The following is a 19,369-nucleotide window of genomic DNA, read 5'->3' as shown; positions in this document are numbered from 1 at the left end:
ATAATATATACCTGTCCAGCTGCAGTACTAGTGTGATATATATATTTTAATTTTATCTCATTATCATCCAGTCTATATTAGCAGCAGACACAGTACGGTAGTCCACGGCTGTAGCTACCTCTGTGTCGGCAGTCGCTCGTCCATCCATAATTGTATACCACCTACCCGTGTTTTTTTTTTTTTTTCTATCTTCTTGATACTAGTAGCTTACTTTAGGAGTCTGCAGTGCTGACAGACAGTGTCCAGCAGGTCCGTCATTACATAATATATACCTGTCCGGCTGCAGTACTAGTGTGATATATATATATATATATTTTAATTTTATCTCATTATCATCCAGTCTATATTAGCAGCAGACACAGTACGGTAGTCCACGGCTGTAGCTACCTCTGTGTCGGCAGTCGCTCGTCCATCCATAATTGTATACCACCTACCCGTGTTTTTTTTTTTTTTATATCTTCTTGATACTAGTAGCTTACTTTAGGAGTCTGCAGTGCTGACAGACAGTGTCCAGCAGGTCCGTCATTACATAATATATACCTGTCCGGCTGCAGTACTAGTGTGATATATATATATATTTTAATTTTATCTCATTATCATCCAGTCTATATTAGCAGCAGACACAGTACGGTAGTCCACGGCTGTAGCTACCTCTGTGTCGGCAGTCGCTCGTCATCCATAAGTATACTAGTATCCATCCATCTCCATTGTTTACCTGAGGTGCCTTTTAGTTGTGCCTATTAAAATATGGAGAACAAAAATGTTGAGGTTCCAAAAATAGGGAAAGATCAAGATCCACTTCCACCTCGTGCTGAAGCTGCTGCCACTAGTCATGGCCGAGACGATGAAATTCCATCAACGTCGTCTGCCAAGGCCGATGCCCAATGTCATAGTACAGAGCATGTAAAATCCAAAACACCAAATATCAGTAAAAAAAGGACTCAAAAATCTAAAATAAAATTGTCGGAGGAGAAGCGTAAACTTGCCAATATGCCATTTACCACACGGAGTGGCAAGGAACGGCTGAGGCCCTGGCCTATGTTCATGGCTAGTGGTTCAGCTTCACATGAGGATGGAAGCACTCAGCCTCTCGCTAGAAAAATGAAAAGACTCAAGCTGGCAAAAGCACAGCAAAGAACTGTGCGTTCTTCGAAATCCCAAATCCACAAGGAGAGTCCAATTGTGTCGTTTGCGATGCCTGACCTTCCCAACACTGGACGTGAAGAGCATGCGCCTTCCACCATTTGCACGCCCCCTGCAAGTGCTGGAAGGAGCACCCGCAGTCCAGTTCCTGATAGTCAGATTGAAGATGTCAGTGTTGAAGTACACCAGGATGAGGAGGATATGGGTGTTGCTGGCGCTGGGGAGGAAATTGACAAGGAGGATTCTGATGGTGAGGTGGTTTGTTTAAGTCAGGCACCCGGGGAGACACCTGTTGTCCGTGGGAGGAATATGGCCATTGACATGCCTGGTGAAAATACCAAAAAAATCAGCTCTGTGGAAGTATTTCAACAGAAATGCGGACAACATTTGTCAAGCTGTGTGTTGCCTTTGTCAAGCTGTAATAAGTAGGGGTAAGGACGTTAACCACCTCGGAACATCCTCCCTTATACGTCACCTGCAGCGCATTCATAATAAGTCAGTGACAAGTTCAAAAACTTTGGGCGACAGCGGAAGCAGTCCACTGACCAGTAAATCCCTTCCTCTTGTAACCAAGCTCACGCAAACCACCCCACCAACTCCCTCAGTGTCAATTTCCTCCTTCCCCAGGAATGCCAATAGTCCTGCAGGCCATGTCACTGGCAATTATGACGAGTCCTCTCCTGCCTGGGATTCCTCCGATGCATCCTTGCGTGTAACACCTACTGCTGCTGGCGCTGCTGTTGTTGCTGCTGGGAGTCGATGGTCATCCCAGAGGGGAAGTCGTACTCGTAAGACCACTTTTACTACTTCCACCAAGCAATTGACTGTCCAACAGTCCTTTGCGAGGAAGATGAAATATCACAGCAGTCATCCTGCTGCAAAGCGGATAACTGAGGCCTTGGCATCCTGGGCGGTGAGAAACGTGGTTCCGGTATCCATCATTACTGCAGAGGCAACTAGAGACTTGTTGGAGGTACTGTGTCCCCGGTACCAAATACCATCTAGGTTCCATTTCTCTAGGCAGGCGATACCGAAAATGTACACAGACCTCAGAAAAAGACTCACCAGTGTCCGAAAAAATGCAGTTGTACCCAATGTCCACTTAACCACGGACATGTGGACAAGTGGAGCAGGGCAGGGTCAGGACTATATGACTGTGACAGCCCACTGGGTAGATGTATGGACTCCCGCCGCAAGAACAGCAGCGGCGGCACCAGTAGCAGCATCTCGCAAACGCCAACTCTTTCCTAGGCAGGCTACGCTTTGTATCAGCGGTTTCCAGAATACGCACACAGCTGAAAACCTCTTACGGCAACTGAGGAAGATCATCGCGGAATGGCTTACCCCAATTGGACTCTCCTGTGGATTTGTGGCATCGGACAACGCCAGCAATATTGTGTGTGCATTAAATCTGGGCAAATTCCAGCACGTCCCATGTTTTGCACATACCTTGAATTTGGTGGTGCAGAATTATTTAAAAAACGAAAGGGGCGTGCAAGAGATGCTGTCGGTGGCCAGAAGAATTGCGGGACACTTTCGGCGTACAGGCACCACGTACAGAAGACTGGAGCAACACCAAAAACGCCTGAACCTGCCCTGCCATCATCTGAAGCAAGAAGTGGTAACGAGGTGGAATTCAACCCTCTATATGCTTCAGAGGTTGGAGGAGCAGCAAAAGGCCATTCAAGCCTATACAACTGAGCACGATATAGGAGGTGGAATGCACCTGTCTCAAGCGCAGTGGAGAATGATTTCAACGTTGTGCAAGGTTCTGCAACCTTTTGAACTTGCCACACGTCAGGTCATTCCCCTCATCAGGCTTTTGCAGAAGAAGCTGGAGACATTGAAGGAGGAGCTAACACAGAGCGATTCCGCTAGGCATGTGGGACTTGTGGATGGAGCCCTTAATTCGCTTAACAAGGATTCACGGGTGGTCAATCTGTTGAAATCAGAGCACTACATTTTGGCCACCGTGCTCGATCCTAGATTTAAAACCTACCTTGGATCTCTCTTTCCGGCAGACACAAGTCGGCTGGGGTTCAAAGACCTGCTGGTGAGAAAATTGTCAAGTCAAGCGGAACGCGACCTGTCAACATCTCCTCCTTCACATTCTCCCGCAACTGGGGGTGCGAGGAAAAGGCTCAGAATTCCGAGCCCACCCACTGGCGGTGATGCAGGGCAGTCTGGAGCGACTGCTGATGCTGACATCTGGTCCGGACTGAAGGACCTGCCAACGATTACGGACATGTTATCTACTGGCACTGCATATGATTCTCTCCCCATTGAAAGAATGGTGGAGGATTATATGAGTGACCGCATCCAAGTAGGCACGTCAGACAGTCCGTACTTATACTGGCAGGAAAAAGAGGCAATTTGGAGGCCCTTGCACAAACTGGCTTTATTCTACCTAAGTTGCCCTCCCACAAGTGTGTACTCCGAAAGAGTGTTTAGTGCCGCCGCTCACCTTGTCAGCAATCGGCGTACGAGGTTACTTCCAGAAAATGTGGAGAAGATGATGTTCATTAAAATGAATTATAATCAATTCCTCCGTGGAGACATTGACCAGCAGCAATTGCCTCCACAAAGTACACAGGGAGCTGAGATGGTGGATTCCAGTGGGGACGAATTGATAATCTGTGAGGAGGGGGATGTACACGGTGATATATCGGAGGATGATGATGAGGTGGACATCTTGCCTCTGTAGAGCCAGTTTGTGCAAGGAGAGATTAATTGCTTCTTTTTTGGTGGGGGTCCAAACCAACCCGTCATTTCAGTCACAGTCGTGTGGCAGACCCTGTCACTGAAATGATGGGTTGGTTAAAGTGTGCATGTCCTGTTTATACAACATAAGGGTGGGTGGGAGGGCCCAAGGACAATTCCATCTTGCACCTCTTTTTTCTTTCATTTTTCTTTGCGTCATGTGCTGTTTGGGGAGTATTTTTTTGAAGGGCCATCCTGCGTGACACTGCAGTGCCACTCCTAGATGGGCCAGGTGTTTGTGTCGGCCACTAGGGTCGCTTAGCTTACTCACACAGCTACCTCATTGCGCCTCTTTTTTTTCTTCTTTGCGTCATGTGCTGTTTGGGGAGTGTTTTTTGAAGGGCCATCCTGCGTGACACTGCAGTGCCACTCCTAGATGGGCCAGGTGATTGTGTTGGCCACTAGGGTCGCTTAGCTTACTCACACAGCTACCTCATTGCGCCTCTTTTTTTCTTTGCGTCATGTGCTGTTTGGGGAGTAGTTTTTTTGAAGGGCCAGCCTGCGTGACACTGCAGTGCCACTCCTAGATGGGCCAGGTGTTTGTGTCGGCCACTAGGGTCGCTTAGCTTACTCACACAGCTACCTCATTGCGCCTCTTTTTTTCTTTGCGTCATGTGCTGTTTGGGGGGTGTTTTTTGGAAGGGCCATCCTGCGTGACACTGCAGTGCCGCTCCTAGATGGGCCAGGTGTTTGTGTCGGCCACTTGGGTTGTTGAGCTTAGTCACACAGCTACCTCATTGCGCCTCTTTTTTTCTTTGCATCATGTGCTGTTTTGGGAGTGTTTTTTGGAAGGGCCATCCTGCGTGACACTGCAGTGCCACTCCTAGATGGGCCAGGCGTTTGTGTCGGCCACTTGGGTCGCTGAGCTTAGTCACACAGCTACCTCATTGCGCCTCTTTTTTTCTTCTTTGCGTCATGTGCTGTTTGGGGAGTGTTTTTTGAAGGGCCATCCTGTGTGACACTGCAGTGCCACTCCTAGATGGGCCAGGTGTTTGTGTTGGCCACTAGGGTCGCTTAGCTTACTCACACAGCTACCTCATTGCGCCTCTTTTTTTCTTTGCGTCATGTGCTGTTTGGGGGGTGTTTTTTGGAAGGGCCATCCTGCGTGACACTGCAGTGCCACTCCTAGATGGGCCAGGTGTTTGTGTCGGCCACTTGGGTCGTTGAGCTTAGTCACACAGCTACCTCATTGCGCCTCTTTTTTTCTTTGCATCATGTGCTGTTTTGGGAGTGTTTTTTGGAAGGGCCATCCTGCGTGACACTGCAGTGCCACTCCTAGATGGGCCAGGCGTTTGTGTCGGCCACTTGGGTCGCTGAGCTTACTCACACAGCTACCTCATTGCGCCTCTTTTTTTCTTTGCGTCATGTGCTGTTTGGGGAGTGTTTTTTGGAAGGGCCATCCTGCGTGACACTGCAGTGCCACTCATAGATGGGCCAGGTGTTTGTGTCGGCCACTTGGGTCGTTGAGCTTAGTCACACAGCTACCTCATTGCGCCTCTTTTTTTCTTTGCGTCATGTGCTGTTTGGGGAGTGTTTTTTGGAAGGGCCATCCTCCGTGACACTGCAGTGCCACTCCTAGATGGGCCAGGTGTTTGTGTCGGCCACTTGGGTCGTTGAGCTTAGTCACACAGCTACCTCATTGCGCCTCTTTTTTTCTTCTTTGCGTCATGTGCTGTTTGGGGAGTGTTTTTTGAAGGGCCATCCTGCGTGACACTGCAGTGCCACTCCTAGATGGGCCAGGTGTTTGTGTTGGCCACTAGGGTCGCTTAGCTTACTCACACAGCTACCTCATTGCGCCTCTTTTTTTCTTTGCGTCATGTGCTGTTTGGGGAGTAGTTTTTTTGAAGGGCCAGCCTGCGTGACACTGCAGTGCCACTCCTAGATGGGCCAGGTGTTTGTGTCGGCCACTAGGGTCGCTTAGCTTACTCACACAGCTACCTCATTGCGCCTCTTTTTTTCTTTGCGTCATGTGCTGTTTGGGGGGTGTTTTTTGGAAGGGCCATCCTGCGTGACACTGCAGTGCCACTCCTAGATGGGCCAGGTGTTTGTGTCGGCCACTTGGGTCGTTGAGCTTAGTCACACAGCTACCTCATTGCGCCTCTTTTTTTCTTTGCATCATGTGCTGTTTTGGGAGTGTTTTTTGGAAGGGCCATCCTGCGTGACACTGCAGTGCCACTCCTAGATGGGCCAGGCGTTTGTGTCGGCCACTTGGGTCGCTGAGCTTAGTCACACAGCTACCTCATTGCGCCTCTTTTTTTCTTTGCGTCATGTGCTGTTTGGGGAGTGTTTTTTGGAAGGGCCATCCTGCGTGACACTGCAGTGCCACTCCTAGATGGGCCAGGTGTTTGTGTCGGCCACTTGGGTCGTTGAGCTTAGTCACACAGCTACCTCATTGCGCCTCTTTTTTTCTTTGCGTCATGTGCTGTTTGGGGAGTGTTTTTTGGAAGGGCCATCCTGCGTGACACTGCAGTGCCACTCCTAGATGGGCCAGGTGTTTGTGTCGGCCACTTGGGTCGTTGAGCTTAGTCACACAGCTACCTCATTGCGCCTCTTTTTTTCTTTGCGTCATGTGCTGTTTGGGGAGTGTTTTTTGGAAGGGCCATCCTGCGTGACACTGCAGTGCCACTCCTAGATGGGCCAGGTGTTTGTGTCGGGCACTTGGGTCGCTTAGCTTAGTCATCCAGCGACCTCGGTGCAAATTTTAGGACTAAAAATAATATTGTGAAGTGTGAGGTGTTCAGAATAGACTGAAAATGAGTGGAAATTATGGTTTTTGAGGTTAATAATACTTTGGGATCAAAATGACCCCCAAATTCTATGATTTAAGCTGTTTTTTAGGGTTTTTTTGAAAAAAACACCCGAATCCAAAACACACCCGAATCCGACAAAAAAAATTCGGTGAGGTTTTGCCAAAACGCGTTCGAACCCAAAACACGGCCGCGGAACGGAACCCAAAACCAAAACACAAAACCCGAAAAATTTCAAGTGCACATCCCTAAACATAACCCAGACAAGCTAACGAATTGCAGGGCTTGATCGCCTCCAATTATGTCAGCATTTATGATACTACCATAGGAATGAGACTGGACGAAAAAGGTATCATCTAAGCATTGCAAGGATAAAACCACTGGTTACCAAGAGGAAAATAAAGGTGTGTTTCACATCTACTAAAAAAAAAAAAAATCCCCAAGCTTTTTTGGGCCAATGTTCTGTAGACTGATGAGTCAAAACATTCCACAATAAGAACATCATAAAAACAGTCAAACATGGTAGTGGTAGTGTGAGGGTGTGGGGATGCTCTGCTGCTTTAGGACCTGGGAACTTGATGTAATTGATGGAATCATAAATCCTGCTCTCTTCATGACAATTTAGAGGGCAGCTGTCCAGTCATCAGTGACAACTGGCTTATACAACAAGACAATGCACAAGGCAAGTCTACCCTCTGAATGGCTCAAAAGAAAAAAATTTTTTTTTGGGAATGGCCTAGTCAAAATTGTGACTTGAATCCCATTCAAAAGACTGTGGCAGAACATATAAGAGGCAGTTCATGCTGGAAAACCCTCCAATGGCCTGACTAATACCCCTTTTCCACTAGCTTAAAAAACCCGGGTTTTGCACGGGGCGCCCATCAACCTAGATTATTTGGTAGTGCAAACGGCTCTCTCCAAATAACAACAACCGATAATGACCTGAGTAAGGGTGCAGTGTAAAGGGGTTACTCGGGTCATCCGACCCAGGACATGTTTACAGCATGCCTAGAGCCCATCCCTCCCTGACCGAGTGTCCCAAGGGCGGTTGGGGGCATGGGATAGGCTGTTAGTGCTACTGTCTGCACTGCTTTGTAGACAGCAGCGCAGGCTGGGACAGAGACTGGAGGCAAACCAGTAGCTTCCAGAGTGCTGGGCTTGCCCCGAGTGTCATGGTGGGCAGCTTTGTAATTGGGATGGTGGTGTAACAGGACCGAGGCCATACCCTGGAAGTCCCAATCCTCCAGTTTTCCCGGCGCTTGGAGATAACATCAGAAGACACTGCATCTGGGTGCACTGCAAACGACATCAACCGTTAAACAGCATCAACCAAAAATATTCCAGGGTCGCGCTGCAGTGGATAAGGTGTCATGTCTCAGGCCTGACCCAGCTTGGAACCGTGTTCCAAATCCTGGGTCAGACTTGCGACTTTAGTGGAAAAGGGATATTAAAGCAATTCTGCAAAGAAGAGTGGTCAGAATTCTCCCACAGTGATGTGAAAGACTGATCTCTATTTACTGGAAGTGTTTGGTTGCAGTTGTTGCTGCTAAAGGTGGCACAACCAGTTACAGTGTTACGTTTAGGGTAGCAACTGATTTTTTAAATAGGTGATATAGTTTTTGGACGTCTATTTTCATTCAATAAATGAAATAATACATTTAAATATGTATTTGGTGTTTACATTCAGCTTTGAAGCTCTGAGACAAATAAGTGTGGCAAAAATGCAAAACAGAAGAAATTTGGAAGGGGGCAAAAATGTTTTCTCACCACTGTACACATACATACTACATTTTTATCAGAAGTTATTTATCCTAACAGTATGTTTTTGGAATTTGTGGGAGGAAATAAGAGTTCCAAGTAATACCCACGCAAATGTGTGGAGAACATACAAATCCCACACCGACAGAGCCCCGGTGTGAATCACAGCAAGGCCCCAGCGCTGTGTGGCAGCAATGCTAACCAATATGCCACTAAGATGCTACTGATAATCATTTTAATCTTATTCTTTTGAGTCCTACTGGAGAAAAACACTATATTAATAAACATTACTATTACTTTGCTTTTGTAAGGTGTGACTTGTAGTTTTAATGGGAGAGTGTTAACTGTAAGAGAACAGAAAATAAATCATGTACACTGATGCACTGTAAGTTTGCTAGATTTTATATTGAAGCAGATGTTAAAATTATCTACAACGTTTTTATATGGTTTGATCCAAAAATGTGAACTTACTGTTTCTGCTGTGGACACGGTGGAAATGCAGCTGTTTTTCTTAGTTAAAGCTATCGACTGTCGACTGTAGACCGAACCTCTGAATGAAGAGTCAAAATTGGATGTTGACATACTATCTTTTTTTGGTAGTCTGATGAGGAAGCGAAGACAAGGCACAGTCTTGTGAATGGTTTCCCTAGGGATTTAAATTATTTAATTAGAATAAATGAAATAAAACACATACTGTACATTTACTCTGGTGCTAAAGATAATAGTGTCATTAAAAAAGTGTGGGGATTAAGACCACGTGAGTAACAATCAAAGTCCCATTAGGATGAAACAAGTTGGAGAACACACTACATGGAGAAGTCACAACAGAGGGCGTGCCGGGCTCCACTGACATTAGAGTGCATGGAAAAATTAGTTAATTTAAATCTGACACTCCCTTTTAAGTGAGTACAGGAGGTTTTAATGCCTTTAAAGTTTGCAGTGATCTCTTAAGCCCCCTACACACTCGGCAACCTGCGGCCGAGGTGCCCGACGGCTAATACGGCCGACAAGCGACCTACCGCATGTGTGGGTGATGAGGAGAGTGAAAGTTTTTTTCACTCCCCATGTCACCCGGCCCCATTCCCGAACATGCAGGTCATCCATATCGACCTGCATTTTCAAACGACGGGAGACCTACGATGAACGAGCGCGGGGATGCGCATCGTTCATCGTTGGTGGCTCCACACTGAACGATATAAATGATATATCTTTCAAAAAATTAACGATATTGTCCATATCACTCACTATATCGTCCAGTGTGTAGGGGGCTTTACCCAGCAATTAAAAATGTTAAATTTTCATCTAGTATAACTGAAAGTCTCCTAATATCTGTAGGATGGATGATTCAAGCTGCTGTTCATTTTGTATGTTATGAATGCAGCTTTGAATGACCTGAGTGGTAAGAGAGAAGTGACTGGTTTTTCCTGCTGCTTTGAACCTCTTTTACATTTATTTCAATGGCAACAGCATCACTCTCTAGTGTGGGATATAGGAGCCCACAATTGATATAACCTAGTTGCAAAAGCTATCCTGTACAGAAGAAGAAAAGCTATCCTGTACAGAAGAAGAAAAGCTATCCTGCACAGAAGAAGAAAAGCTATCCTGCACAGAAGAAGAAAAGCTATCCTGTACAGAAGAAGAAAAGCTATCCTGCACAGAAGAAGAAAAGCTATCCTGCACAGAAGAAGAAAAGCTATCCTGTACAGAAGAAGAAAAGCTATCCTGCACAGAAGAAGAAAAGCTATCCTGTACAGAAGAAGAAAAGCTATCCTGTACAGAAGAAGAAAAGCTATCCTGCACAGAAGAAGAAAAGCTATCCTGCACAGAAGAAGAAAAGCTATCCTGTACAGAAGAAGAAAAGCTACCCTGTACAGAAGAAGAAAAGCTATCCTGTACAGAAGAAGAAAAGCTATCCTGTACAGAAGAAGAAAAGCTATCCTGTACAGAAGAAGAAAAGCTATCCTGCACAGAAGAAGAAAAGCTATCCTGTTCAGAAGAAGAAAAGCTATCCTGTACAGAAGAAGAAAAGCTATCCTGCACAGAAGAAGAAAAGCTATCCTGCACAGAAGAAGAAAAGCTATCCTGTACAGAAGAAGAAAAGCTATCCTGCACAGAAGAAGAAAAGCTATCCTGCACAGAAGAAGAAAAGCTATCCTGTACAGAAGAAGAAAAGCTATCCTGTACAGAAGAAGAAAAGCTATCCTGTAGGAGGCAAGCATCTGTAAAAATAAAATAAAATATATCAATAGCCTAGTTAGGGACCGTGGTGTAACTGCCAGAGGCAATGGAGGTATTCTCCTCCAGGCAATAGGGGGTATATTTACGAGAGTGTGGGTTTTTAGAAGTGGAAATGTTGCCCATAGCAACCAATAAGATTCTAGGTAGAGATGAGCAGTTTGGATTCCATAGAATACGAGCTGATCCGAACACTGGGAGACTAGGATTCCTATTCAATGCTGCCCATAATTTTCCCAGCATCGGATTCTATATAAAGCGCCGCGTCGGGACTCAGTGCCATACTCTGCTGTTGTGGCTGTAATGTTGTGGGCCGTGGCTGTTCTGGATAGTGACTGTGTATAGGGTACATGCTGTACTCTACTGTGTGGTGTGTTGTGTTCAGGGGTGTATCTACCTATTGGCCAGGATGGCACTCGCCAGGGGCGCCAGGCAAGGAGGGGGCGCCGCCTGGCTGTGCCACTCGCGGCCAAAGGATAGAAAAGCAGTACTGTCAGACTGTACCTGGTGAGAGTCTGTTACTGCTGGAGCGGCGCCGGTGTCCGGCAGCACCGCACTTGTAATCATACTCATAATAAACTACAGCTCCCAGCAGCCCTTGTTGCTGGGAGCTCCCGGCAGCAAGGGCTGCTGGGAACTGTAGTTTCTTGTGAGTCAGATTACAAGTGCGGTGCTGGCGGACACTAGTCTGATCACTAGTGTAGTGCGGTGCTGACGGACACCAGGTACACAGCAATTGTTATATAGCATAGTGCTATAGATTTATTTGTTGTTGAAGATAATAAAAAAGTGTCAGTGTTTGGGAGAAGGGACTGTAGTACCTGGATAACTACACGATTTTCATGCATGTTAGATGTAAGTAAGTAGTAAGTAAGCGAAAACTTTAACTTGTTGAGTGTAATAAAGAAAATACAAATCTTACTTATTTCAAGGCCATGTTCAAGGAAATGTATATCAGTTAATTGTATAATTGATCATTTTATCTTGGAAGTGATGGCACCCTGATGTTTCTTCTAACAGGAAGCACTTCTACCATCCAACTAATGGTGTTTGGTTAATGGCTGGGTCCATTTGAGGCTCATCTCACAGCAGCTCATTAGCATTTAATTCAGGATGCAGTCAAGATGCCAGCGTTTGGCATCCCGGCGGTCGGAAAGCTGACGCCAGCATCCCGAAACTGCTCGGAATGCTGATGCTGGTATCCCAACATAGATAGCGATGCAGAATGTCAAAATCCGGATTGAGTTGGTGCCAAAGTCTCCACTGGCAAGCCACGTGGGAGGGTTAGGGTTAGGCTGCGAGGGCGCGGAATGGCTAGGATTAAGCTGCATGGAGGGAGATTAAGAATGGCGGGTTAGGGTTAGAGATGAGCGGGTTCGGTTTCTTTGAATCCGAACCCGCACGAACTTCACTTTTTTTTTCACGGGTCCGAGCGACTCGGATCTTCCCGCCTTGCTCGGTTAACCCGAGCGCGCCCGAACGTCATCATGACGCTGTCGGATTCTCGCGAGACTCGGATTCTATATAAGGAGCCGCGCGTCGCCGCCATTTTCACACGTGCATTGAGATTGATAGGGAGAGGACGTGGCTGGCGTCCTCTCCATTTAGATTAGATTTAGAAGAGAGAGAGAGAGAGAGATTGCTGTGATACTGTAGATTAGAAGAGAGTGCAGACAGAGTTTAGTGACTGACGACCACAGTGACCAGTGACCACCAGAGACAGTGCAGTTGTTTGTTTTATTTAATATATCCGTTCTCTGCCTGAAAAAAACGATACACAGTCACACAGTGACTCAGTCTGTGTGCACTGCTCAGCCCAGTGTGCTGCACATCAATGTATTGTATATAAAGCTTATAATTGTGGGGGAGACTGGGGAGCACTGCAGGTTGTTATAGCAGGAGCCAGGAGTACATGATAAATAATATTATATTAAAATTAAACAGTGCACACTTTTGCTGCAGGAGTGCCACTGCCAGTGTGACTAGTGGTGACCAGTGCCTGACCACCAGTATATTAGTAGTATTGTATACTATCTCTTTATCAACCAGTCTATATTAGCAGCAGACACAGTACAGTGCGGTAGTTCACGGCTGTGGCTACCTCTGTGTCGGCACTCGGCAGGCAGTCCGTCCATCCATAATTGTATTATAATATATACCACCTAACCGTGGTTTTTTTTTCATTCTTTATACCGTCGTCATACTAGTTGTTACGAGTATACTACTATCTCTTTATCAACCAGTGTACAGTGCGGTAGTTCACGGCTGTGGCTACCTCTGTGTCGGCACTCGGCAGGCAGTCCGTCCAACCATAATTGTATTATATACCACCTAACCGTGGTTTTTTTTTCATTCTTTATACCGTCGTCATACTAGTTGTTACGAGTATACTACTATCTCTTTATCAACCAGTGTACAGTGCGGTAGTTCACGGCTGTGGCTACCTCTGTGTCGGCACTCGGCAGGCAGTCCGTCCATCCATAATTGTATTATAATATATACCACCTAACCGTGGTTTTTTTTTCATTCTTTATACCGTCGTCATACTAGTTGTTACGAGTATACTACTATCTCTTTATCAACCAGTGTACAGTGCGGTAGTTCACGGCTGTGGCTACCTCTGTGTCGGCACTCGGCAGGCAGTCCGTCCAACCATAATTGTATTATAATATATACCACCTAACCGTGTTTTTTTTTTCATTCTTTATACCGTCGTCATACTAGTTGTTACGAGTATACTACTATCTCTTTATCAACCAGTGTACAGTGCGGTAGTTCACGGCTGTGGCTACCTCTGTGTCGGCACTCGGCAGGCAGTCCGTCCAACCATAATTGTATTATATACCACCTAACCGTGGTTTTTTTTTCATTCTTTATACCGTCGTCATACTAGTTGTTACGAGTATACTACTATCTCTTTATCAACCAGTGTACAGTGCGGTAGTTCACGGCTGTGGCTACCTCTGTGTCGGCACTCGGCAGGCAGTCCGTCCAACCATAATTGTATTATAATATATACCACCTAACCGTGGTTTTTTTTTCATTCTTTATACCGTCGTCATACTAGTTGTTACGAGTATACTACTATCTCTTTATCAACCAGTGTACAGTGCGGTAGTTCACGGCTGTGGCTACCTCTGTGTCGGCACTCGGCAGGCAGTCCGTCCAACCATAATTGTATTATAATATATACCACCTAACCGTGGTTTTTTTTTCATTCTTTATACCGTCGTCATACTAGTTGTTACGAGTATACTACTATCTCTTTATCAACCAGTGTACAGTGCGGTAGTACACGGCTGTGGCTACCTCTGTGTCGGCACTCGGCAGGCAGTCCGTCCAACCATAATTGTATTATATACCACCTAACCGTGGTTTTTTTTTCATTCTTTATACCGTCGTCATACTAGTTGTTACGAGTATACTACTATCTCTTTATCAACCAGTGTACAGTGCGGTAGTTCACGGCTGTGGCTACCTCTGTGTCGGCACTCGGCAGGCAGTCCGTCCAACCATAATTGTATTATAATATATACCACCTAACCGTGGTTTTTTTTTCATTCTTTATACCGTCGTCATACTAGTTGTTACGAGTATACTACTATCTCTTTATCAACCAGTGTACAGTGCGGTAGTTCACGGCTGTGGCTACCTCTGTGTCGGCACTCGGCAGGCAGTCCGTCCATCCATAATTGTATTATAATATATACCACCTAACCGTGGTTTTTTTTTCATTCTTTATACCGTCGTCATACTAGTTGTTACGAGTATACTACTATCTCTTTATCAACCAGTGTACAGTGCGGTAGTTCACGGCTGTGGCTACCTCTGTGTCGGCACTCGGCAGGCAGTCCGTCCAACCATAATTGTATTATAATATATACCACCTAACCGTGTTTTTTTTTTCATTCTTTATACCGTCGTCATACTAGTTGTTACGAGTATACTACTATCTCTTTATCAACCAGTGTACAGTGCGGTAGTTCACGGCTGTGGCTACCTCTGTGTCGGTACTCGGCAGGCAGTCCGTCCAACCATAATTGTATTATAATATATACCACCTAACCGTGTTTTTTTTTTCATTCTTTATACCGTCGTCATACTAGTTGTTACGAGTATACTACTATCTCTTTATCAACCAGTGTACAGTGCGGTAGTTCACGGCTGTGGCTACCTCTGTGTCGGCACTCGGCAGGCAGTCCGTCCATCCATAATTGTATTATATACCACCTAACCGTGGTTTTTTTATACCACCTAACCGTGGCAGTCCGTCCATAATTGTATACTAGTATCCAATCCATCCATCTCCATTGTTTACCTGAGGTGCCTTTTAGTTCTGCCTATAAAATATGGAGAACAAAAAAGTTGAGGTTCCAAAATTAGGGAAAGATCAAGATCCACTTCCACCTCGTGCTGAAGCTGCTGCCACTAGTCATGGCCGAGACGATGAAATGCCAGCAACGTCGTCTGCCAAGGCCGATGCCCAATGTCATAGTACAGAGCATGTAAAATCCAAAACACCAAATATCAGAAAAAAAAGGACTCCAAAACCTAAAATAAAATTGTCGGAGGAGAAGCGTAAACTTGCCAATATGCCATTTACCACACGGAGTGGCAAGGAACGGCTGAGGCCCTGGCCTATGTTCATGGCTAGTGGTTCAGCTTCACATGAGGATGGAAGCACTCAGCCTCTCGCTAGAAAACTGAAAAGACTCAAGCTGGCAAAAGCACCGCAAAGAACTGTGCGTTCTTTGAAATCCCAAATCCACAAGGAGAGTCCAATTGTGTCGGTTGCGATGCCTGACCTTCCCAACACTGGACGTGAAGAGCATGCGCCTTCCACCATTTGCACGCCCCCTGCAAGTGCTGGAAGGAGCACCCGCAGTCCAGTTCCTGATAGTCAGATTGAAGATGTCAGTGTTGAAGTACACCAGGATGAGGAGGATATGGGTGTTGCTGGCGCTGGGGAGGAAATTGACCAGGAGGATTCTGATGGTGAGGTGGTTTGTTTAAGTCAGGCACCCGGGGAGACACCTGTTGTCCGTGGGAGGAATATGGCCGTTGACATGCCAGGTGAAAATACCAAAAAAATCAGCTCTTCGGTGTGGAGGTATTTCACCAGAAATGCGGACAACAGGTGTCAAGCCGTGTGTTCCCTTTGTCAAGCTGTAATAAGTAGGGGTAAGGACGTTAACCACCTCGGAACATCCTCCCTTATACGTCACCTGCAGCGCATTCGTAATAAGTCAGTGGCAAGTTCAAAAACTTTGGGTGACAGCGGAAGCAGTCCACTGACCAGTAAATCCCTTCCTCTTGTAACCAAGCTCACGCAAACCACCCCACCAACTCCCTCAGTGTCAATTTCCTCCTTCCCCAGGAATGCCAATAGTCCTGCAGGCCATGTCACTGGCAAGTCTGACGAGTCCTCTCCTGCCTGGGATTCCTCCGATGCATCCTTGCGTGTAACGCCTACTGCTGCTGGCGCTGCTGTTGTTGCCGCTGGGAGTCGATGGTCATCCCAGAGGGGAAGTCGTAAGCCCACTTGTACTACTTCCAGTAAGCAATTGACTGTTCAACAGTCCTTTGCGAGGAAGATGAAATATCACAGCAGTCATCCTACTGCAAAGCGGATAACTGAGGCCTTGGCATCCTGGGTGGTGAGAAACGTGGTTCCGGTATCCATCATTACTGCAGAGCCAACTAGAGACTTGTTGGAGGTACTGTGTCCCCGGTACCAAATACCATCTAGGTTCCATTTCTCTAGGCAGGCGATACCGAAAATGTACACAGACCTCAGAAAAAGAGTCACCAGTGTCCTAAAAAATGCAGCTGTACCCAATGTCCACTTAACCACGGACATGTGGACAAGTGGAGCAGGGCAGGGTCAGGACTATATGACTGTGACAGCCCACTGGGTAGATGTATGGACTCCCGCCGCAAGAACAGCAGCGGCGGCACCAGTAGCAGCATCTCGCAAACGCCAACTCTTTCCTAGGCAGGCTACGCTTTGTATCACCGCTTTCCAGAATACGCACACAGCTGAAAACCTCTTACGGCAACTGAGGAAGATCATCGCGGAATGGCTTACCCCAATTGGACTCTCCTGTGGATTTGTGGCATCGGACAACGCCAGCAATATTGTGTGTGCATTAAATCTGGGCCAATTCCAGCACGTCCCATGTTTTGCACATACCTTGAATTTGGTGGTGCAGAATTTTTAAAAAAACGACAGGGGCGTGCAAGAGATGCTGTCGGTGGCCAGAAGAATTGCGGGACACTTTCGGCGTACAGGCACCACGTACAGAAAACTGGAGCACCACCAAAAACTACTGAACCTGCCCTGCCATCATCTGAAGCAAGAAGTGGTAACGAGGTGGAATTCAACCCTCTATATGCTTCAGAGGTTGGAGGAGCAGCAAAAGGCCATTCAAGCCTATACAATTGAGCACGATATAGTAGGTGGAATGCACCTGTCTCAAGTGCAGTGGAGAATGATTTCAACGTTGTGCAAGGTTCTGATGCCCTTTGAACTTGCCACACGTGAAGTCAGTTCAGACACTGCCAGCCTGAGTCAGGTCATTCCCCTCATCAGGCTTTTGCAGAAGAAGCTGGAGGCATTGAAGGAGGAGCTAACACGGAGCGATTCCGCTAGGCATGTGGGACTTGTGGATGCAGCCCTTAATTCGCTTAACAAGGATTCACGGGTGGTCAATCTGTTGAAATCAGAGCACTACATTTTGGCCACCGTGCTCGATCCTAGATTTAAAGCCTACCTTGGATCTCTCTTTCCGGCAGACACAGGTCTGCTGGGGTTGAAAGACCTGCTGGTGACAAAATTGTCAAGTCAAGCGGAACGCGACCTGTCAACATCTCCTCCTTCACATTCTCCCGCAACTGGGGGTGCGAGGAAAAGGCTCAGAATTCCGAGCCCACCCGCTGGCGGTGATGCAGGGCAGTCTGGAGCGACTGCTGATGCTGACATCTGGTCCGGACTGAAGGACCTGACAACGATTACGGACATGTCGTCTACTGTCACTGCATATGATTCTCTCAACATTGATAGAATGGTGGAGGATTATATGAGTGACCGCATCCAAGTAGGCACGTCACACAGTCCGTACTTATACTGGCAGGAAAAAGAGGCAATTTGGAGGCCCTTGCACAAACTGGCTTTATTCTACCTAAGTTGCCCTCCCACAAGTGTGTACTCCGAAAGAGTGTTTAGTGCCGCCGCTCACCTTGTCAGCAATTGGCGTACGAGGTTACATCCAGAAAATGTGGAGAAGATGATGTTCATTAAAATGAATTATAATCAATTCCTCCGCGGAGACATTGACCAGCAGCAATTGCCTCCACAAAGTACACAGGGAGCTGAGATGGTGGATTCCAGTGGGGACGAATTGATAATCTGTGAGGAGGGGGATGTACACGGTGATATATCGGAGGGTGAAGATGAGGTGGACATCTTGCCTCTGTAGAGCCAGTTTGTGCAAGGAGAGATTAATTGCTTCTTTTTTGGGGGGGGTCCAAACCAACCCGTCATATCAGTCACAGTCGTGTGGCAGACCCTGTCACTGAAATGATGGGTTGGTTAAAGTGTGCATGTCCTGTTTTGTTTATACAACATAAGGGTGGGTGGGAGGGCCCAAGGATAATTCCATCTTGCACCTCTTTTTTCTTTTCTTTTTCTTTGCATCATGTGCTGATTGGGGAGGGTTTTTTGGAAGGGACATCCTGCGTGACACTGCAGTGCCACTCCTAGATGGGCCCGGTGTTTGTGTCGGCCACTAGGGTCGCTAATCTTACTCACACAGCTACCTCATTGCGCCTCTTTTTTTCTTTGCGTCATGTGCTGTTTGGGGAGGGTTTTTTGGAAGGGACATCCTGCGTGACACTGCAGTGCCACTCCTAGATGTGCCCGGTGTTTGTGTCGGCCACTAGGGTCGCTAATCTTACTCACACAGTCAGCTACCTCATTGCGCCTCTTTTTTTCTTTGCGTCATGTGCTGTTTGGGGAGGGTTTTTTGGAAGGGCCATCCTGCGTGACACTGCAGTGCCACTCCTAGATGGGCCCGGTGTTTGTGTCGGCCACTAGGGTCGCTAATCTTACTCACACAGCTACCTCATTGCGCCTCTTTTTTTCTTTGCGTCATGTGCTGTTTGGGGAGGGTTTTTTGGAAGGGACATCCTGCGTGACACTGCAGTGCCACTCCTAGATGGGCCCGGTGTTTGTGTCGGCCACTAGGGTCGCTTATCTTACTCACACAGCGACCTCGGTGCAAATTTTAGGACTAAAAATAATATTGTGAGGTGTGAGGTATTCAGAATAGACTGAAAATGAGTGTAAATTATGGTTTTTGAGGTTAATAATACTTTGGGATCAAAATGACCCCCAAATTCTATGATTTAAGCTGTTTTTTAGTGTTTTTGGAAAAAAACACCCGAATCCAAAACACACCCGAATCCGACAAAAATAATTCGGTGAGGTTTTGCCAAAACGCGTTCGAACCCAAAACACGGCCGCGGAACCGAACCCAAAACCAAAACACAAAACCCGAAAAATTTCAGGCGCTCATCTCTAGTTAGGGTAGGCACCACTGAAGAGGCTTTTTTTTTGTGGGGGGGGGGGCGGGTTAAGGTCAGGCTGTGGGAAGGTGGGTTGGGGGGGAGAATGATGTAACGTGAATACGAGACACTACTGTGCGGTGTAATGTGAATGAGGGACA

The 19,369-nt window shown here is 46.7% G+C and overlaps 1 protein-coding gene across 1 annotated transcript in view; it reads right to left on the bottom strand.

Moving 5' to 3' along the window:
* LOC135049749 (melanopsin-B-like) overlaps positions 1–19,369 on the bottom strand; it is a 171,295-nt gene that overhangs the window by 105,137 nt on the left and 46,789 nt on the right. Inside the window, exon 8 of the mRNA XM_063955664.1 lies at positions 8,880–9,054. Within this exon, the coding sequence (XP_063811734.1) occupies positions 8,880–9,054 (175 nt within the window). The remainder of the gene's footprint in view (positions 1–8,879; positions 9,055–19,369) is intronic.

Source organism: Pseudophryne corroboree, chromosome 1 (genome assembly GCF_028390025.1).
Source record: "Pseudophryne corroboree isolate aPseCor3 chromosome 1, aPseCor3.hap2, whole genome shotgun sequence".
NCBI lineage: Eukaryota > Metazoa > Chordata > Amphibia > Anura > Myobatrachidae > Pseudophryne > Pseudophryne corroboree.
The sequence above is the reverse complement of the archived record's forward strand: the minus strand, read 5'-3'. Positions and strand labels throughout refer to the sequence as shown.